General features: G+C 42.1%; 1 protein-coding gene across 5 annotated transcripts in view; it reads left to right on the plus strand.

Moving 5' to 3' along the window:
- Positions 1–21,138, plus strand: part of LOC117600917 (protein Skeletor, isoforms B/C) — a 47,756-nt gene that overhangs the window by 8,788 nt on the left and 17,830 nt on the right. For 2 of the 5 annotated variants that reach the window (XM_076692902.1, XM_034316980.2), the window contains exons 1-4: positions 5,524–5,643; positions 6,036–6,216; positions 20,069–20,294; positions 20,857–20,968. In XM_076692902.1, the coding sequence (XP_076549017.1) occupies positions 6,150–6,216; positions 20,069–20,294; positions 20,857–20,968 (405 nt within the window). In that variant the 5' untranslated portion in view covers positions 5,524–5,643; positions 6,036–6,149. Of the gene's footprint in view, positions 1–3,446; positions 3,565–5,523; positions 5,644–6,035; positions 6,217–20,068; positions 20,295–20,856; positions 20,969–21,138 lie in introns of those variants that run through there. The other 3 variants (XM_076692903.1, XM_076692905.1, XM_076692904.1) reach the window with 2 other exon arrangements.

Below are 21,138 nucleotides of genomic sequence, written 5' to 3' on the forward strand. Positions count from 1 at the left end.
CGAATTCGTACTTTCACAGGGAGAGACCTCGGACTACCCGAGAGTTCCCTGAAGCTTCACCCAGTCAGAAGTCCTTTTTCAGCTTTTGTTACTTCGACCACTTGAATTCAATGCGCGCCAAAAGGGATGCTGCTATATTTCTACTCTACGATTTGCTACCAAGTATTCAGCTTTCGAGAGAACCAAGTTCACTCTATCTACCAGCTTCTTGTCCAGCTGGTTTCAACGGTTATGACCGTGCTAATGAAACGCGTGCTTCATTGAAACATAGATTACCTAACGAATAGATTCTACGTTTGTAATTACCCTATAATTCTACCGGGCTGCAAATACAGTTGATTTTGCCATGACCGATACCAGCAAAACATGATTTCGTGCAACATGTCCACAGTAGATACGATCATATTTAACCAGGCAAACGTTAACACAGGAATAGGGAAAATTCTTGCACGACTGATCGCGAATTCCCAAACAACCAGTTTCTCGACTTCAGCAATCGGTTGTTCGAAGTTTCTCAAATTCGTTTTTCTCCAGAAGGAAATCGTATCATCATCCGGTATCGGTTCGGCAGGGAAAACAAAGTTATAACAGTGTCCCTCTCTATGGTATCGACTCTTTGTCTTGCTCTGTTTCGACGGCAAGGAAGCTCGTTCGTGCGACAGAATAAAAGACGAGGCTGAATTTCAAATTACTCCTTCCTGTCGCGCGAGTCCTCTGAAGGATACGCGTGTGTGCTCGGTGTGTAAAGGAACCCGAGAGCGAAATCTCGAGTTTCGATAGAACGTTTCGCTGGTTAAAACAAACACAGTCGAACCCCTGCGAGGTATTTATCTTACGCAACAGATTGTCGGTGAATACTATTTACGTTTGAGCGATCCTGGATGAACGAAATAACTCCTCCTGGATCATAAATTATTTCAGTTTGTTTAGTTATGATTAACGAAATTTCATAAAATTGTGATTTCAATTTGATATTTGAATTTGTATTGATTTTCTTCTAAAGAAATCTTTTATATCTGCCTATCTATCGCGATACAGCCTGTACTATAACGCAGCAAGGAGTTCATTTCTCATTGAAATACCGTCCATATTTTCACCATACCAACGCGTTTTGTACCCATAGCTGACTAAGATTTACAATTGAACCGTACTCGGTCCCGCTAAGAAGCAAATCGTGCGGCACACTTTCTGTGCCTCGAATTGGAAATAATGCGAGAAATGAAATCTCACCTCCCTCCGGCACCATTCACCGAGAGATCGTTTTATCGTCAATTTTAACATTCCTGTCGCTGACAAATCTCCTCACTTTCCTATGGATCACAAACGTGATATCTATCCGCGTATTTCCTTTCAGAATCGAGTGGTTTCTAAGATCGTGCAATTCGTATGAAATCGTCGATCGAAAAATAACATTTCCCGATATTTTCTAATCGATACGCTCGTCGAGTTCTCCTATCAATCGAGCAGGTATTCGCAAAAGTCCTCGATTGTTCCCTGTTCCCAAATGAAATTAAAACCGATCGATCTCGCTGTCAATCAATCCCGATCCACTCATAGATATTTGACGGCTGCCGTGAAAATACGCATCGACGGGCCCTTCTAGAAATTCTGTTACGCGCTTATTATCCGTCGTTGCTCACCATCGAATTTATATATATATATATATAGAATATTTAATTAAATCGCTGCTGACTGATCGAAGCCAGACACGCCGAGCTCGACTTTAACGAACCTGTCAGCGCGTCATCATTTCCCGAAACGACCACTGGATATTTTACCAGGCAAATGTTCGATCGCGTTATTGTTTCGTCGTGTTTTCATAGAAATCACGTTACATAATAATCGTACATTATCCGGTCGAACAGTTTCGTTTCAGGGAAAAGTTTTCCTCGATCGTTTTATACCGACGCATTATCCTTTTACAGTCTTTTTGTTTCCATGCTCATCTATTTCAACCCTCGTTCATCCCTCTGTTAGATACTCAAAGCTACTCCGTTGAAACTTTTACTTCCCCCTTGGACCAATTGAAATTATCATTTCGTCGTTCGTTCTTCGTCGTTACTTTTTTCTTTTCCTTGCACCCCTGTCTCACCTTTTCAACCCCGGTACGTCTGGCAGCCTCCGCGCAAACCGATACGCTCGGGGAAACAGATAAAGCCGTTGAGCTGATTTCGAATTCTTTGCCGCGACAACGAAATCGTATTACATTCATTAAAGGCTACGAAGTCGGGCTAAGGATACAAAACACGAGGAGAGGGATGGCGCAGAGGGTGGTCGGATCGGTGTACAAGAAACGTATCGAGGGACGAAGAGAATGGAACCGTCTGAAGCGAGCCAGAAGAAGAACGGAACCTTCTAACCGCGATACCGTTGCAAGAAGACACGAACTGCAGTTGCAGCTTTCACCCTTTCCCCTTTTGCCTGACCTCCCTTGCTGGCCGACTCTTCGATGCGCTTGCGATCCGTTCCTCTTGGTCCAAATTTCCTGTCTACGTCTACTTAGCGATGGCGTCGAACCAAGTATCTTCTTCAGAGTATCGTGCCATTCGAAATCTTTTCACTTTTTCTTACCTTCTCCTCTGCGTAGGCTGCTCATTTTAAATTGCGCATTTACTGAACTTTAACCTATTCGAAACATGAAGGTTAATATTCGATACCCTCTGACGTAGACAGGAAGACGTGTTTCAGGGGTTCGCGAAATCGTGTGGGAGGGAAATCTCAATCAGTGTGGGCAGCGAAATTGAATACCTTTTTGTAAGCTCACTGCCCACGTTTTTTGAGAAAATGGCAAAATCATCCGAATCGAAATGTCACGATCTATTCGTTGCAAAGTAATTCTTTGCGGTCGTATCTCTGGAAGAGACTACTGTAATCTGTGTTTAGATATAAAAGGAACTTGAATCTTGCTAGAGTCAAAGATTCCATCGAACGTATCACCCGGCAAAGCGTTAAATACACGTTTATTCGTTACTTTATCGAACGGCGAACGAAAGCAGGAAACATTCCCGATAAGAATCGACAGTTTGCAAGGTATCGATAAGTCGACGCGAGGGTATTGGTCCCATCGCTAGCCGCGTTAGGCTAGAGCTCTTCAGGTATCCAGAGGGTGGTGGAGGGGTGAGATTGGGCGCAGAACCGGCGTCGGTAATGGTGACTACGTTGGCTGGTAGATTCCACGGGGTTAGCACGGTCCTAGAGAGGGGTGGTGGTAGTAGTAGTAGTAGCTACGAGGAAGGGGGTTGGTACGGCGCGGGGGTGCACCGCAAGCTCGAAAGTTGGGAAAAAGCCAAGGAAGGGGTTGTGCTTCGAGCAGAGACCTCGACAAGGGCGCAAGCTCGAGGTCGTCCCTGTATCCTCCCACTCTGTTACGCGATAGGTGGAGCTTCCCTGGCCGCCAATACATGTCCCGGACCCGTGTACGCTACGTGCGTAAAACCCAGTCAGTCCTTCCACGTCCGAAAACGAAAACGCGCGCTCTACGCACCCGGTGCGAGCGAGCTTAGCGCGGGCTCTCCCTGCTCTCTTTGCCGCGCTACGCTGCGCCCAGCGTAGCTAACCGAACAGGTTAGCCATCTCGCGCGCGATCCAATTGTGCTTGATTAGCCGACATTCATTCACGGGATAATTGAGATTTTTATTGAGAATCTAGTCAATACAGAAATTGTTTGCTCGAGGAGAGACACGTCTGTGAAGTTGCTAGAAAATTGGTCGTGATAAGTTAGTCCTGGAATCTATCCTTTTCGATGGGTCATGGTATCTTCTTATTTATGGAATTTATGGTTACTAGTCTAAGGGTTACGTTTAGATTCTCGGAAGTTGGTCGGGATGATAAAATCATCTTGGAACCAGTCTTTGGTGACACGTTGATGGGTCGTGTTATCTTCTTTCTCTTGGGATTTATGGGAATATCATGGGTTATTGGTCCAGGAGACATCAAAGAAGTTGCTTTGAAGTTTCATACAATTCCCATTTAAAACTTCTCTTTGATGGTACCTAACTTTGTTTGATGAGTCGTATTATCTTCTTTCTCCCGGAATTAGCATTTACATCTTCAGTTACTGATCTAGAGGATATCAATAAAATTATTCTGAAGTTGGTCGTGATGATTCTATAAACCTACATTCGATACATCTTCGGTGACACGTTATTCTGTTCGATAGGCTATGTCACCTTTCTTTCTCCTGGGATTTGCATGAATTTTGTATGTCATAAAGTGCATCGTTTGCTGCGCCAGCTTGCTTTTTGGATACCGCTATGAATCCGCGAATGGCACAGTTCAGTGGATTTTTATGTTAAAGCGAAGTTGAAGTGAACAGTTGCGAAAGGATGGTGTAAGAAAAAATGCAGGTGCAACTAGATGTTGCAAAATTAAAAAATGGTACCGTTCAGTGGGTTTAAACGGTAATTGAAATGCTTGAAACACGGATTGAAATTTGTGTATCGTGTCGGAAATAATAAATACATGAAATTTCATTCGATCGAACCGATTATCGTGCATCGATTGAAATTGTTCTTCCGATCGACTTGGAAACACCAGTCGATTTTCCTGTGTTTTCGAGCGATAGAAAGAGATTACTCCGACGATACCATTCGACAGAAAACAGACAATGATGCGCAGCAACGAGAATCAGTGTCGATGAAAACTAATCCGGTGGTGAAAGCGTGGCAAACGTAGAATAATAAATAGCTGAACCGTGCGATTTCTATTTTAATACACAACAATGAAGAACCATCTATTCCTCTATTCTTTCGAACTAACGAAGCTGAGAAAAAAAAATTATAGCAATAATTACTGCGATTGCAGATCGTGCGGTGCAAAAGATTTCATTGTTAATAGTACACGTTGAAGATGGCGCGTTTAGTTTCACCTAGCACGATCCATTTCTACTTTCCAACGGCTCGTGTTGCGCAAAGGGATGCAATTATCGAAAATATACATGTCAGTGATGCAACTAAACATTGCATGCCTCTTGCATGAGTTGCATTTCAATAGAAGTACCTATCGCTTGCTTCCTGTCCATCGTCAAACATTTTCCTTTGGATCTCGTTGGACAATAAATGAAGCAATTAAAGAGTGTGAATAAACTCTGGACATGATCGCACCGATGGCATTTTAATCGTTCTACGATGCGTTTCTCTGATTTTCTCTACTGCGCCTACGAATACGTATAAAGCTTCTTAGAAAAGTGAAACTTTCCAATTACATGTACTTTCGAAGGTGGTTTAAGCTGAACTCCATCTTTACCGCATGATTATTTTCTTTCTTTTTTAATTAATTTATAATTGTATTATACAGGGTGGTCCATATCTGGATCCATACATTTTTATAGGATCCTCCATTGTCATCCTTGAAATACTTGAAAGTATAACTATGAAATTGATAGATCAGGATTTATGTTTAAGGAAAAACATTTGTAACTATCGAGGAGCGCATTTCGCAAACTGTCGAGGTCATGTAGTCTACATGGCAGTATTTTCAAAGCCGCGAGGCTGTAGGGAAAGGTGTGCCACACAACCGATGGCAAATTTCTGTTCAGTCGACGTTGTCTCGGTCAATAGTCAACACGTTCCTTTCGCCTCTCGTTCAGTTTTCTACAGTTTCTTCCCTCAGCTCGATTGAAAGTGTTAACACAATTCCCATTGGTTAGTTTCTTCTTGTAAACGTTCGAACAGGACGTTTCACTTGGTGATAAATATTGGGTTCCTTCATTCGTTGCACGTGGTATACCAAGGGATTTTAATTTCATTTTATTTTTTACAATTTTTATAGTAACTTCCTGTTTCTATTAAGATTTCAATTTCTCTTCGATCAAACAACTTTGAAAATTCACCGAGAAAATCTTTTGTTTCGAACACGTTTCGCACGATGGTTCCGGGACGAAACGTTCTCAAGGATAATTGATCGTTTCGTAAAATTTAAAGATTTTTCTGACCACGACAGCTCGGAGCACAAGCGAAAAAATAAGAGAGAGCAGGCGAATGAAACGGAGGAGAAAACTGTCGCGAGGTTTCATGGTGTCCCTTTCGAATTCCAGATCAAACGTAAGTGCGCGGTGTGTGGTTGGTGTGTGGATACATACATGTGCCATCCTTTGCGTTGACGAACGGAGGAGAAGAGGACTCGGGCCAACAGAAGCCGGAACCGAAAAATGGATGCGACGCCACTGCGACTCATTTCCGTACTGCTTTTGTTCGCCTACACCACGTCACACTTCAGTAAGTCATTTTGCTTAATAAAACTACTCTGCTTCTGAATGCTTTCATCCATTGTACGAAATTACTCGTTTTGCTGGACCCCGAGTGTGACACGATGAAACACATTTGTCTTTCGTACTTACAATTCTAACACTGAATTATATTGAAAAAAATACGTTTAATTTTATGCAATTTATTTATTTTCTTTTTAATATGCTTAGGTACTGCCTATTTTTGAACACCTTCGCAACCCTTTGCGTATTCGTTCATCTAATTAACATTTCTCTACTTGCAACACTTTGCATTTCCTGTCTCCCTTTTCCACCAGCGAGAAAGTATGTCGATCGAGGTAACGCGTGTTTATATTCAACCGACATTCGATACGAATCATTGAGCGTTGCACGCTCGCGGTTTGATGTCCGACAAAAGTGCATAACACGCGAGGAAGATTTAAAAAATTGCGTTAGATCAACGACGTTCGTCAAGCCTGCGGTGAAATAGTTCGATTAAAACGAATCGTTGTTAATTAGCGGAAATAACGCGGACGTATCGGCGGTGACGGTTATGGTAATATGAAAACTTTGAGCGATTTAGACGGTAAATTGCTAAGGGAAATGAGGACGTGGTTGGTTGGGCCGAGGCAGCAGTGGAAAGACGGCAGCAAATGCGTCGCCGTAATTGCATAATGGCCCTGGTGTGTTCGCGTCGAGATACGAAGCCCTGGCCTGGTTTTTACTTGAGGACTTTCACTCCGCATCACTGGACTTCTCTCTTTCCTCTTTCATACACTGTTTCCCTGTTAGTCTATCTCGATCTCACCTCTCGGCCATTTTTCTGTATCTGTTTCTCTCTTCCTTATTTTATTCCACGCTTCCTTTGTTATTCCCCGTTTCGTCTTTTTTGTCTGTATTTTTCTTTTTGTCTCTACCCTCAGTCTGGTCGTTTAGCTCCGGCAGGCTATTATTTTTATCTTCGACTCCAAAGAGACCAGCGGAGCTTCGCGATTTCGGACGCGAACGCGACAAAGTAGATCTACCCCCCTCGATAGACGGTATCTTTATGCACCGTTGCGCCTTTGTTGCTGATTTCCACCTCGGTTACTTTAATACGAATCTTCATTGACGATTATAATAAAATTAAATCACATCTTCGAGGTAAACCTCGAGGAATGTTTCTCGTGGCGATTTAGGGGTTGAACACCCGGTACAAGGAACTGACGGGGCTGTAACTCGGTATTAGTCGGTTTCAAGTACGGAATATTGTTTCTAGAGATCCAGCCGCTCAAATTGCTAGCATTTAGCAGCTTATCTGGATTATCGTTTCCCCCATGCACAGCCTGGGGGAGAGAACGTTCCCGTGGGGTAAAAACTCGGCACGGACGAATCACGCTTTTCGAAATTCATCGTATTTTCTATGGAGCTATTCTTTTTTTCCAGCGTTGAGAATCGGATTAAACGGTGGAAAGGATTAGACACGTTTTTCTTTCCATTATCGTCTTGGCTACTTTGAAGGAATCATCCCGAAAGAGGGAGTGTATTAATGAATTCAGACTTTTCTGTTTGCTCGAATAGTATGCAACTATAAAAAGAATGCATATCCATTAAAAAGAAAGTATATTTGCATTTCTCCTTCTCTATTGTTTCTAACAATAAGTTTTCTTTACAACTTTATAAAAATTGTTTAAATCTTAAACCAACAATACGTACAGGTGTGCATTTCTTTCCAAGATTGAAAGTACACTGTAATTGTTCTAAGGAAATTCAAAATATATATCCTCCGTATTCATGGAATCTTAATCGTGCATCTTTCAACGATCATTAAATGGTAAAAATCGCTGAAACTTCCCGAGTGGAGATGCGTCCTAAAATTTTTAATTCGACGGAATTGTTAATTGATTGCAACGTTTGCCTTGATTTCTTCATCTACAAATACACGCGGATGAACGTTTAACGTTTGACCTACTTTTGGGATAATTTGAAAGGTTTTTCAACGCGTTCCAGGGTCAATCGCGCGTCCACGAAATTTTACCTTGGAATTAGAACCGATCGGAAATTTATTTGTAAACGAATGTCTATGAATCGTATGTATTTTACATACGTGTCGTTAGTTAATCATTTAGGAAGCACTACGTGCAAAACTTCCGGGACACCTTGTACACTAGTATATGCAGAGATAGGAAAAAAAAGAGAATAGACTTGCACATGTAGCTTCCAATAAAGCTTCGTTCGGTGCTCGATCGGCACTCGACGAATCTCCAATCGGACAATACCCTCATGGCACGTCCATCTGAAATAACCCATAAGGTTTAACCCATCAGTGTACAGCTACACTAACGCACAAAAGTATTTATCCCCTGTTAAATATATTACTTTGTTGTGAAAAGTAACAAGTAGACAGCAATCGTTTATTTACTATACTGATGGTATAATTGCGAAATTAATTAAGGTCCATCTTTAAAAAAATAATCATGGATCATGTGGGGTTGAAAGAAAAATATTTTAGAAGGATAGTGTATGTAATATAGGATTTAGTACTGGCTTGTAGAACGATTACGAGTATCCTCCTCTGTACAGCAAAGCTACGTTTTTTATCTTCTTTGCAGGGATTACTTCCGGGTCAGTAATCTTGCCTCGATTGTGTCCAATCCACAAGCTTACAGATTATTGGACACACTTGTCACGATGCGTGTAATCCGCACAGTATTTTCCTCACTCTTTCCCTGTTTTTCTCTGTTTCGTTTTTTTTTCCTCGCTATGAAATCAATCCAAACAGGTGAAATTTACAGGGGCATAATATTTTTATTGGAAATCGCTCGGCTTCAACCGGAAATGTTTTTTTTTTGTTAAAAATACCATTCGCGTATGTAGGTTAAACTCGATATTCTTCGTGCGTCGAGAATTTATTGACGCGTGGAAGAAGTCTTCATTTAAAAACCAAAGTACTCGTCGAATCGCGGAAGTGGAAATCTCGAATGAGGGAACACGCGTTGGTACGCGTGTGCGATCGCGATGTTACCACGCGACAATTCGCGTTGCAAAAGTAATCGAACAATTTTTTTTCCTTTTTTTTTTTATCTTGCTTTCCCTTGGGATTACTTCCGGTTCAACGAGTCCCGCTCAGTCGGGTTCAATCTCCGTACTCTGTGTCAGATTACAGAGTACTCGCCGTAGTAACATCTATAGTAACACGTGTGTAGTATGTAAACTCGTGGTGTACGCGTGCGCATCCATGGACTAGGCGCCCATATGCATGGCAGCCAACTGCATACACCGATTGAAAAACTGCATACACCTGCATCGGTGTGCGCGCTCGATGCACATCAGGGGCGCGTCTTCCTTTCTTTCGATAGAGATTATAACGCATCTTCAAATCATTTCAATTCCATCGAATATTATTCTAAATTATCGTTTGCATACTATTTCAAGAGAATTAGTATAATTTCTGTAGCTTAAGATTAGGAATCAAAAAAAATTTATCAAATTGAACCATGGAAATTAGAAAAATTTTGATGAAAAATTTAAACTTCTTTTTTCGTATGGGTGCCGAGGGTAGAGTGAAACGTGGAACGTTGTGTACGAGGCTTAAGTAGCCCCTGCCACGAGTGGAGAAGTGGAGGGCGTCGTTTCACCGCTCAGACAACGGCATCCCTTCCATGATGTTCCCCAGTAGTAGAGGGGCGTCATTTCAGCTCTCAGCCAGGGGGTTGATGCGTACCAAAGAGCACCCCACCATCCGACTTTACTATGGAAGTGGAATAGGTCAGCCGGACGCTCTGAATCAACCTCGTAGTTACGATTATTCCTATACATCTTCAAACTTTCGATTCTTCTGTATACTTTTGTCCAAGGAGCGAACTCGTGGAATGTTTAATACAGAAAGTTGTATTTTAAAGTTACTTCTCCTCTGGATTCATAATGATGCATCTTTTATAGATTCGATCGATTGTATCAAAGTAGCACTATTGAATTACTTGTTCCACTAAGTAATTTGTCCAATTGTTCACACGCTACGGAATTAATTGAAAATGTAGTACTTTACTGTTATCTTCTTCTTGCAATCAGCACACCTTGACACAAATGAACTGAATACCTAGCATACTCAATGTAGAGTTCTGGAATTCAATGTCTCGTCATTCTATTGTCCATGATCTAGATTACACGTAAAATCATTACACGCGAGGCTATTTTTACTGTGCCAATTAACAATCTAGAAATGGATATTCTCTATCTATTAAATCATCAAAATTCTTAACATTCGTAGCAAATACCAGCGACGAGATATACGGAGTATCGCAATTAAAATTGCAATTGTAATCAGAGGCAACTGTGCAATCGAAGATAGAGGATCGCATGTGCACGTGGGTGACAGGGTACTTGGAGTAATTGGAGTCGGTAACCGGTGTACATTTAATGCGTGTACTTGTTGCTTGTCCGCCAGATGTGTGACTCCCAACGGAGCGTATATGGTGGTTTCAGGCGAGAAATAGACGACCACCACCCCTGAAGATCGTGGTTTGCCGTGTTACTAAATGTACATGACCAATTTCGGAGTCGGGCTAAAAGGACTTCTCGATATCTGTTATCAATTAACAATCCCATCTGTGGCTAACGCCACCATAAAACGTTATTAATTTCCGGTGAGAAAATGGCTGTCTAACTACCAATAAATAAATTCCAATTAACGTCTGATGAAATAGATAAAAAGTACTTTTCGCAAGAAATATTCGCCACCGTATTAACCGCTGGCTGATACAAAACGTTCAGTTTGTATTGTCACAACCCCCTCTTCCTGTACCCTTAATCTATCCGCAATCAAATGATCACCGGTCTCCCTACGGGGATCCCTTTCTCCTTTCATACTATTTTCTTATCGACTCGTTTGAGTGGAGGATAATCTGGAATTGCATCGTAGCTGCGCCTATCTTGTAGCGAAGTGAAACGAAAGCCGGAGTCAAAGAGCGCGGACGTATCAGGGAAACAATTTAACTAATGGAACGGTATTGCCTGTAGAAATCTATGATCGCACCGCCGACTCGTACCTCTACCTTTGTGCTATATTATCCGTATCTTTCGGTACTCGCGTCGGTCGTTTCTTGTTATCGGTGATCGATTCCAATTTCTACGACCATCCACTGATATCGGCCGCTTCCATGAACGACCGGGCAGAATTGCAGTCTTTCTTTTTTAAATTTCATGAAATTCGAGGAGGTCGAACAGAAATGAAATCTACTGTTTTAAAATATAACATTCGTAACTTTATTTTCAGAGAATAATGGAGATATAATATGAAAATTGGTATCTTTCCTTTTAACGTTTGTCACGTATGGTGACGATGTATTTAATTGGCTTCCTCTCCTATAATTTACACGTCTTCAGGGTGCATAATATTAGATGAACGGCTGACACGTGCTCTGACACGATGTCATTATCGACCGTTTCACGCGTTTCACATTGATGCAATTATTTCCCATTTCCCGTACCTAAGTACCAGTACGCGAACAGAAGGGAAAATTTTCTTCCGCAAGGGTTAAAATCTGTGCGGATCAATTGAGACCAAATGAGAAAATTGCCAGTCAAATATTCTGATGGAGCATAGTGATCATTATAGCCGAAAGGGGACGATATTACAGTGTCTCTGGTTCATGTTTGAGTTCCACTGCGATATGAATGTCTCCCTATGGGGGTGTCGTCGCATATCGATTGGAATGAGGTGCTAGCTACGCGTGCATGTATGCATCTCCGTACGTGTGTATGCACGTCCCGTTTCGAGCGGTCCTATATCGCAACGCGAATTTCGTGGGAACTATAGCTACGAAACGGAGGGAGTCGACCATGAATCGTATTCTAGCCGATGACACGGTCACCATCGGTTCTCGGGACGATAATGGTGTCGACCAGAAACGTTTGTCACGTGTTCGCATTAGGGCGCGTCGTGCGTTTCAAACACGCACGGCAAAAGCCATCAAGTCCTGATGTCGAGATCAATTAAAGTTCGATTCGGTTCATTTGTACCGTGGACATCCTCTAACTCTTCTTGATCTTTCCTTAGGATAATTAATCATTTTTCAAGATTTTTCTTAAATAATTCGTTGCATTCATACGAGAGTAAATAGACTGGTTATCGGATTACCTGTTCACCCTTCCACGCGTCCCTTAAGCTGGTGGGGTCATTTAAAAGACCGGCGATACCATCGGAAAGATAATGCTCCCTTCAAAGTTGCCATTACCCTAAGCTGGCTTTTAATGAGCAACCTCCTGATCAAAGATAAATACTCCGTCAACGGAGTCCGCTTAAATGACCATAACCGACAGGAAACTTTGATCCGTTTACTTATTGTTTGAAATCGAAGTAGAAACGTAACAACGTGTTCTATCGATCGGACGCTTTTGTCTGTTTCCTCGGTCGGCACTCAACAAACGCGAGAGGTAAAAACAAAAATAAATTGAACGGCAAGAAAACGTTTTATTTACAAAAGTTTCTTAAGCCACGCTTTTATTTCGTACAGCAGTTGTTTGTCGAGCTCCTTGAGCCTCGAACACCGTCCTCCCAGCACGAGTTCCATTTCCCTGAAATCCTGTTTCTCCTTCGACGTCCTTTCAACCAGGAAGTTAATCGTCCTGGGAGGTGTCGCGATGTTTCTGTCACGCGATTTGACTGCTTGATATCGAGAATACGTGAAAATGCCTCGAGATGAAAGCACGTTAGGCGATGAAACTTTTAGGAAAAATCATTTGTTAAAAATAATTTTATCGTCGTTGTTTGTTTGTCGATGCACCGGTAACAAACAAGGTGCGAGAAACACGGTGTGTATTCTGACTGCGGACCGAGTCGCACAGTCAGTTCGATATTGCCAGAGGGTGGAGGGTGGTTGTGAGGAGGGGGTGGTCTTAATGCATTTGTCGAGGTAGCTATGGTACGCATCACCAGGCACCCTTTCTGCAAGCTCAGCATGCTCTCTCCCTACGTTCCCTTTCTCTTCGGCCCTTTCTTCATCTCGCTTGTTCCTCTTCCCTTTTTGTCTTCCCTCTCCTCTATTTTCCTATCCACCTCTTTCTCTTTCCATCGCCTCTTCTTTCAATCGATGGTGAGATCTCTCTCACCGTTTTTCTTTTTATCTCGCCTCTCTCTTCGATTCATCTAACCCTTTCATTGTTCCCTCTTTTCTTCCATCTCTGTTTTCTGTTTATATTTTCATCGAGTTTCGTATCTTTCTCTACGATCTCATTTCACCTTTCTCTCAATCAATCTCACGTTTCTTCCCTCATACCAGGTTCTCTCGGACCGTCTTCGTTCACCTGTGCTCCTTCTCCCTCGATCGTTTTTCCTTTCGTTTCTCCATCCTTTAGCAGTCCCCTCTCCCGAGAGTATAATGGCTCTAAAACGAACGCGGCCGACCCCTTGGCTTTAATCTCTTAACGGGCAAACGACAGAAAAAAATATCATTCGTATTCTTCTTAGGAGACGGACAAAGCGACTGTCTGGACTGATCAATTAAGAGATTGCCTTGTCTACGACAATTATACGGATTAACCGATACGCATCGAATGAATTCACGGATTAGAAGGGTGCACCCTAACCCTGACCCCCTCGATTAAGACAAAGTTTTCCGTTAACCATCGAAGCGTAAGGAAGGAAAAGGAAGATCTTGGGAAAATCTTAGGGAAGCTATTAAACATTCAGAGGAGACGTCGTCTTGCGATGAAATAATCGTAGCTGAGTAATCGAATATCGTACAGGAAATCCGGGTTGTTTCGTCACGAATCAGGCAGCATCGTTCCTCTAGCGTTCGTTACTTTCAAATTCTCGGGTAGTGTCGCAAGTAACGCTGTCGGTCGGGAGCACTTAGAAAATCGATAAGCCCTGGCTCACTTGATCCGCCGTTGGCTGCTGCCAGGCCATATCTTGATTAAAATCAGTGCCGCCCCGGCACTCTCCTTTCTTCACCCTTCCCGCCAAGATTCACCCTCTCTCCTACGTTCCCGATGAATCCGGTTAGTCTCGTTAACGTCTTAAGTCACCGGCTCCTCTCCAACCACCTTCTCAACCATCTCCTCGTCCTCTTCCTCGCTACTTTCTCCTCTCGACGACAATGGAACGTCGAGCTTCCTTGAAAACTTGCACTGGCACTTCTCTTCTCTAACGCGTGTCCGATAAAATCGTTCACCGGCCTTGATTAACCCCCCTGCAAACGATACCCGGCCACTTTTGACCCGTCTCTCGAGCGATGAAAAGAGAACAATCATCGTCGACTGCTAAATGCTGGAACAGATTATCAATTCATTTTTCTTTTGTCTAAACTTTCATTCTCACGTTTCGCACCTATGAGAATCATCTCCTTCCTTCGTCTCATGCTTTCCAATTCGAGCCTCACCTTTGTGCATTCTTTTCGTGGCACCTCGTGCATATTTAAGATTCTCTTGCCTCATCAAACTCGTCTGATGTTAGAATATGCGTAACAGAACTGTTTCGTTATGAGAAAGTGTGTCTAGGTTCACTGACCCCTTCATAAATTATTCTAGAGGTGTACGAATCGCCTAACAAAAGAAAATATTTTGAGGAATGATAAAATCCGATTTCCTTGAACGATTGATGCGTTTTCAACATGATCGGAAAGTCGTATCGGTTCATTGCTCTTTCCACGATCTCACGGTGTCTTGTTTTGTTCGTTTGTTGCCGAAGGAAACCGGCCGGCAAGAGGAAAGTGAAAGTGGAGGTGTAGATCTGGTCGAAACGGCTGGTTGGTTCGCATGTAAAATCGGATCTTGTGTTGATTTTTTCGTGGTCTGATTATCCGCGGTTATTCGAACGGGTTAAATCGGTCCCACGAAGGTGCGAGTTACAAAATCGGCGAGAAAGCGTTTCCCATTGTGCAGCTAGGTTGTAGAACGCTATTTAAAAGCTCTGATTTCTATAGAAATAATTTTTGGAAAATTTAAGCTCAGAATATCTTATGTCTTGCATGGCTGTATCTACTTGCGTCGGTCAACGCCTAAACAGCCGGTTTTCGCGACATTATACACACGACTGGTAGCAAAAGCGTTAGACGAGACGTTAATTGAAAGTTTCAATTAGAATTCGTTATGACATAACGACTTGCATGTTACGCAATAGAGGGAACCAACTGTTTACGCGTAACATTTAATACTGCATAAATCATCGTGCAGCAGAAGGTCGGTTCAAACATTGGAAAGATTTTTTTATAAGTTTCTGAACCTTGAATAGAATGATGCATCTTGTGCATCCTGTTTCCACGCGCGGTAAAAACGATGGGGAACACGTTCACGGGTTTTTCTTTTGTTCGAATAATTGTATAGCGCAGGGAACACAAGACAGATTGATTTTACAGCGTAACAAAGAAGCATTCGTGGCTAATTGATTCTCCAATTACCTCGCGATTCCTGCAATGTTGGATACATATTGTATGCCGTATAATATACTCGTAAAATCGATTTACGTTCGACTGGAGGCTGTGGGAAGATTCGAAACTTGATCAATGTCGCGGAGAGAAACATTATTTCCGTTCGAAGTTAAACGGAGAATGCGTGCCGTGGAACGGCTTCTTTAACAGCGAGGTAACAAGAGAATTTCTTAAGACTTTTCTCGTTAAATGTCTGCCCGAGGGCACGTAAACGAGAGCGAAGCCCTAGAAACCGTCCAGTTCTTGCCACCGCGTTAAAAAACGTTTATTTCTAATTAATTGGTTGGAAGGTGGAACGTAAAAGGAGCCAAACTTGTCGTCGCTTCAAACGTCAAGCAATATCGATGAAATATTGTATTAACGATAGCAAAAAATAGATACTCATACGGAGAAGTACCCAAGTGTTACACTCACTTATTAATGAAACTTTGCCAGCTTGTAGTGCTATAATCATTGCATTTATTAATAATTAATTACACTGCACTTTTAAAGAATATAAGTTATTCAAAATAGAATATAGAATTTTAGTTTAGAAATATATAGAATTTTAATTATTCAAAAACAGAAATTATTATCAAAAAAAAAAAAAAAAAAAAATGGGAACCGAGGATTTGAACCGAGGACCTTTAGTTTGCGAGTCATGTGTTTAACCACAGAGCGGATCCATGACTCGCAATCTGAAAGTCCTCGGTTCAAATCCTTGGTTCTCAAAAATTTTTTTTTTTTTTTATGATAATTTTTATGTAATAGTTATTCAAAAAAAGACAAATTATCATTAAAAAAAAAAAAATGTTGGGAACCAAGGATTTGAACCGTGGATCTCTAGATTGCGAGTTGTATGTGTGAGTTTGTCATACTTCAGAATGTAAGGAGTAACTAACTGTAATTGTTAATATCTTTTATACAATTAGCCGCTAGTCCCCAAAAGGGGGTAAAGGCGTGTTCAGCTCGACGAGCTCTACAAGCTAGCAAAGTTTCATTAATAAGTGAGTGTAACACTTGGGTAGTTTCTCTTGTCACTCTGAAATTATACGAAAGAACAGGGAGTCATTTGCACAATTTGTTACTAATTAAGAAATTGTAAAATAATCGAGAGGCAAATGAATTCAGCTCTGTCGGTTCTCTAAGGTTCGTTTGAAATTCCGCGACAAAAAGATGGGAAAAACGAACGCAATTCTTTAATTTCCTCGTCGTTGGCGGTGCGTGGACGAAAATAACGAGTGAATTTTTCACGAGGTATCCTCATTAAACGCGTGGCCTCAGGCGAGAATCGAGGATCCGTTGAATCCGATCGAAAGAGCAAAGACCATCGGCGCCAGAAGGTAACGAACCCTGACGTTTCCCAGCCCTCTGGATGCGATTGTGTACTTGGAGCGCATGCAATATGCTTTGTGCCAGGATGCCCGGGGCTAAGGTATTCCCTGCACTGGTGGCCCCCACGTGTAAAGCCGTGGCTAAGACCGACGTGTGCCAAGGGACTCTATTCGAAGGACCTGTGCACGATTTCGGAGACTCATCGACGTGAGGACGGACAGATATAGCGAGGAGGGTTGGTCCAAGCAAAGGGAAGAAGCGCGACTGAGCGATACGATGTGTTTACTCTGCTCAAATGTTGACCGAACTCCCTTCGCCACTCTCAGATCATATCCTGCGCTTTCGGACGAGCCTCTCAGGATATACGCGAACCTGGACCACCCTCTAAGATACCAGTCACCATCTATAGTCGATACAGACGATACACTAGAGGGAGATATTTTTAAAACAGTAAAAAAAATGAAATATAATAAACGTGAGTTTTAAGAGACAGCACCCAAAGCCTAAGTACTGTGCGTCGCCGACTCTCCGCAGCTGCAGTAATGATCCAACTCAGGTGACGGTCAAATTGTAACAACTTTCTCTTATATAATGAATGTGTAGAGTTTGTTGCGTAACTACGTAAAAATCAACGATTTAACGTGGAAAATTGTTGCCCAGATTGAAATTGCGTTTGAGATACTCATACGGTTTTAATTAATTGGAGGTTGATTATAATTTCCTGACTTTTCATTAGAGTTCAGTATACGAAGCAGATAATGAGCAGCGTACATTGCCAGAATGTTTGTCTAAATTTTCCAGTAAATATTGCAAATACCTAATCCTTCAGTAAACAATGTTAAAAAAGGAAATGTTTTTTTTATTTGTACGCAAAGAAGATCGCCTTAGATTTCACTGGACAATTCTCCAAGCAAAGTTTTAACCGTTGATATTTTTTTTTTTGCACTAAAAACCGATACTCTGCAAATCTTCTTATTCCGTACCCGTCGAATGCACGAACGTCCCTTCGAATCTCGTCGCAATCGGCTTAATGGTTCGATCGGAATTTTGGATTTAGGACACGAGCGCGCACTCGCTCGAAACGCGTGTATTTTCAACCAACTGGATGAATCGCGTGCGTATTTCCATCAGAAAGTAATAAACAATTCTATGGATTTTAAATAACCGAGTTCGAACGGAAAAACCTTGCATTATATCGCGTCGAATCTGTTTCACGGCTAATAGCAATGGTACGCTGTCAAAGGCATAGTTTTGTTATCATTAAGCTCGAATCTTCCACACGTGTTCACCGTGATGATCCAATATTAATACAATTTCTAATATCCGAAATGGACGTTTCGATGAATTAAATATTGAACGTCAACTAATACAATGATACGTATGACAATCCGGTTACATAACGGATGCAGTGCTTTGATTAAATTGTATTTTCATTTTCCATCAATGTTCGGGAAAATCGCGTAACATATTTTGCGATCATCCAAAAGCAATTATTTTACATAATTCAATTCGATGACCCTTAATAAAATTTCATAAAAATTCGACAATGATCTGAAACTTCGAAAACCTCGAGAGTCTAACTATAGCAACGGTGATTAAGGTCCGTCCCCAATTAATTTCCATTGAAACGTTCGACTTGCTTCCACGATTTTTGCTGTACGCGAAACATCGGGATAATTAACACGTCGTTGGTGCTGGTGTTCGACCAAAACGTAGACTCGAGGCTTTTAGTCCACCCTCGTTCCCCATTCACCCCGTTCGTTGGTGGTTGTATTGGTGAACGACGAGGTTCCGGCAGTCGTTCTTCTCCAACCATCCTTGTCGACGTCGTCGTCGTCGTCGTCGGTACACCCCCTCGCTATATAGCAGGATATTACGGTGATGCGACAATGAACGCAGTGATCGCTATCTGGTTGGGTATTGGGGATGTCACCCCTGTCTACGCAGCAACGCGTACAAAATCGGGCATCGAATGGTAGAAACGAACGGAAAAAAGAGGGAAATCGAAAGAATTTCTGGGGGTAGAGGGTTGTAAAAAATATCTAGTAGTAAACACACGCTCGTACACGATTCAAACCAGAAGAGGAACGTAGTGCAATACACTCCCTTCCATAAGTCATGGAAAATTATCATTTTAAAATAAATTTGGAATTTAGAGAATAATTGAAGATAATAATAATTAAGGCATTGCTAAAATATAGAAAAATTGAATTTCAATCCCGTTGGAATAAACTGTGTACAAAGCCCCATGACTTATGAACGAGAGTGTATGTAGGTGCGTGCCTAAGCGGCAACCACCTAAACTACCCCCGACTGGTGCTTAAACTGCCTCCCCTTTTATTATGGGCCGCGACGGTTATTGGATTGTACCGTGCTATTTGTTGGCTGCCAGACTAATGGATCCATAATCACCGGGACAAATTAACGCAATGCGACGAGGACGATGGGGTGCTACTTTAAACACGACGCTTCTTCACGCTCGACGACTCAAACGTGCTTCTTGATTCAACCCTCACGAGGCTATTTTATCTCTGTTTTACTATAACTAACACATCAAACTTTATTTTCAAAGATTGAAAATCTTTTCAATCTTTGAAAATAAAGTGACAACGACTTCTCGGTTAATAAAACCCGGAAATAAATTCCATCCTCCTTCGTTTCTTTCTATTTCCATCAGATGGACTGTTAAAAATCAGAGTATTCGTTTTGAAACGATCAAATCTCAGAATCCGATCTCTAATACTCGGTGAACAACTTTTCCGAATTAAACGTTCGTCAAACTTTATGGGCGAGCAAATGAAATGAAATGAAATGAAATGAAATTCATGCAAATCGCGGCACAACCGACCAGTCTGGAAGGGCTTTTGTATCGGGGCGACGATGCGTCCAACCTATATCACGAGGGTGAAACCGTACTTCCCCCTTTGAAGCCACGAGCTTAGTGAATGAAACTTTGAACCAAGTCCCGACCACCATCGCGTCTTTTCGTGGTCTCGTTCGTTTAGGGTCGCTTTCGTCCATGTGCATCGTTACATTAAAAATTTCACTGTCCATATACTTTGACCATCGTTCGACCATTTTAAAAATAGTAAAAGCGAAGATGAAATCCCTCTAACAATTGAGTTGTCATTTCTGTTACAGATCATGCAAAGAACGGACCCAACTACTACGGTTCATTTGTCGGCAGTCTAAAAGAATATGGTCACGGAATCAAGGGCGATGTATACGTCCTGGACAGCTCAATGATATTCATCAAAGGATTCTGCTACGATGGAACCGGACCGGATGCCTACTTCTGGGTTGGAAACACTTCTGCGCCCAGTCCGCAGGGTTACATCGTCCCGTATCCAGAGATCGATAAGAACAGGTGAGAGATAACGCCTGTTTTGACTCGATTTCAATCACGGTTAACTCTTCCTGCGCGGATAAGCAAGGGCGATGAAGAAAGGAGTTGGTCAAGGATGAAGCGTGACAAAAACGTTTCGGGAAAGAAGAAAGGGACGTAAGCGACGTACCGTAACCAAGGGACGAAATGAAACTCAAAGAGTTTGTTGTATACGACGCACGGGGTAGTCAAGGGTGAGACAAGGGGGATGAAAACAGACGGAAGGCTAGACGAACCGTTCGCGGGGGTGGAGTTAATAAAACGGGAATTATACGACGATCTCGTCCGGATTTTATCCACGCGAGCACTTTATTACGTTTCGACTCGTATTTTGTTAAAAGTATTTCTTCCTCTTCGTTGTGGGTCAACTCGATACTCGATCGATAATTGCTTGTTTGCCGAAATCGTCCAAGTGTAATCGATACGATCAGATTCTCACCAGTTTCAGCGTTAAATACCGTGTCTTACCTAACACGATAGCGTACACATCGTACATCCTTCAAGCTCTATTTTTTTTTTGTTTCGTTACTTCCCGTCTGTACAGGGATCCACCGGTGTTGAAAGCGTACAACTATACGGACATCTTTCTGAAGCTGCCTGACGGGAAACAGATACGGGACATCAAATGGCTGAGCGTTTGGTGCCGTCGATTTACCGTGAGTGAACTCAAACATCTCAACGTTCCTTTCTTCCTCTATTTACCTGAAAATCGTAGCATCGAATGTTTGTAACGTACGTGCCTTTAAACCGAGGGAAAAATCGAAGCCAACTCGAGGAAGGTCTTAAAGAAAGAAAAAAGAAAGAAAGAAAAGTCTCGCTCGATTTC

The sequence above is a fragment of the Osmia lignaria genome, chromosome 16 (genome assembly GCF_051020975.1).
Source record: "Osmia lignaria lignaria isolate PbOS001 chromosome 16, iyOsmLign1, whole genome shotgun sequence".
Taxonomy (NCBI): Eukaryota; Metazoa; Arthropoda; class Insecta; order Hymenoptera; family Megachilidae; genus Osmia; species Osmia lignaria.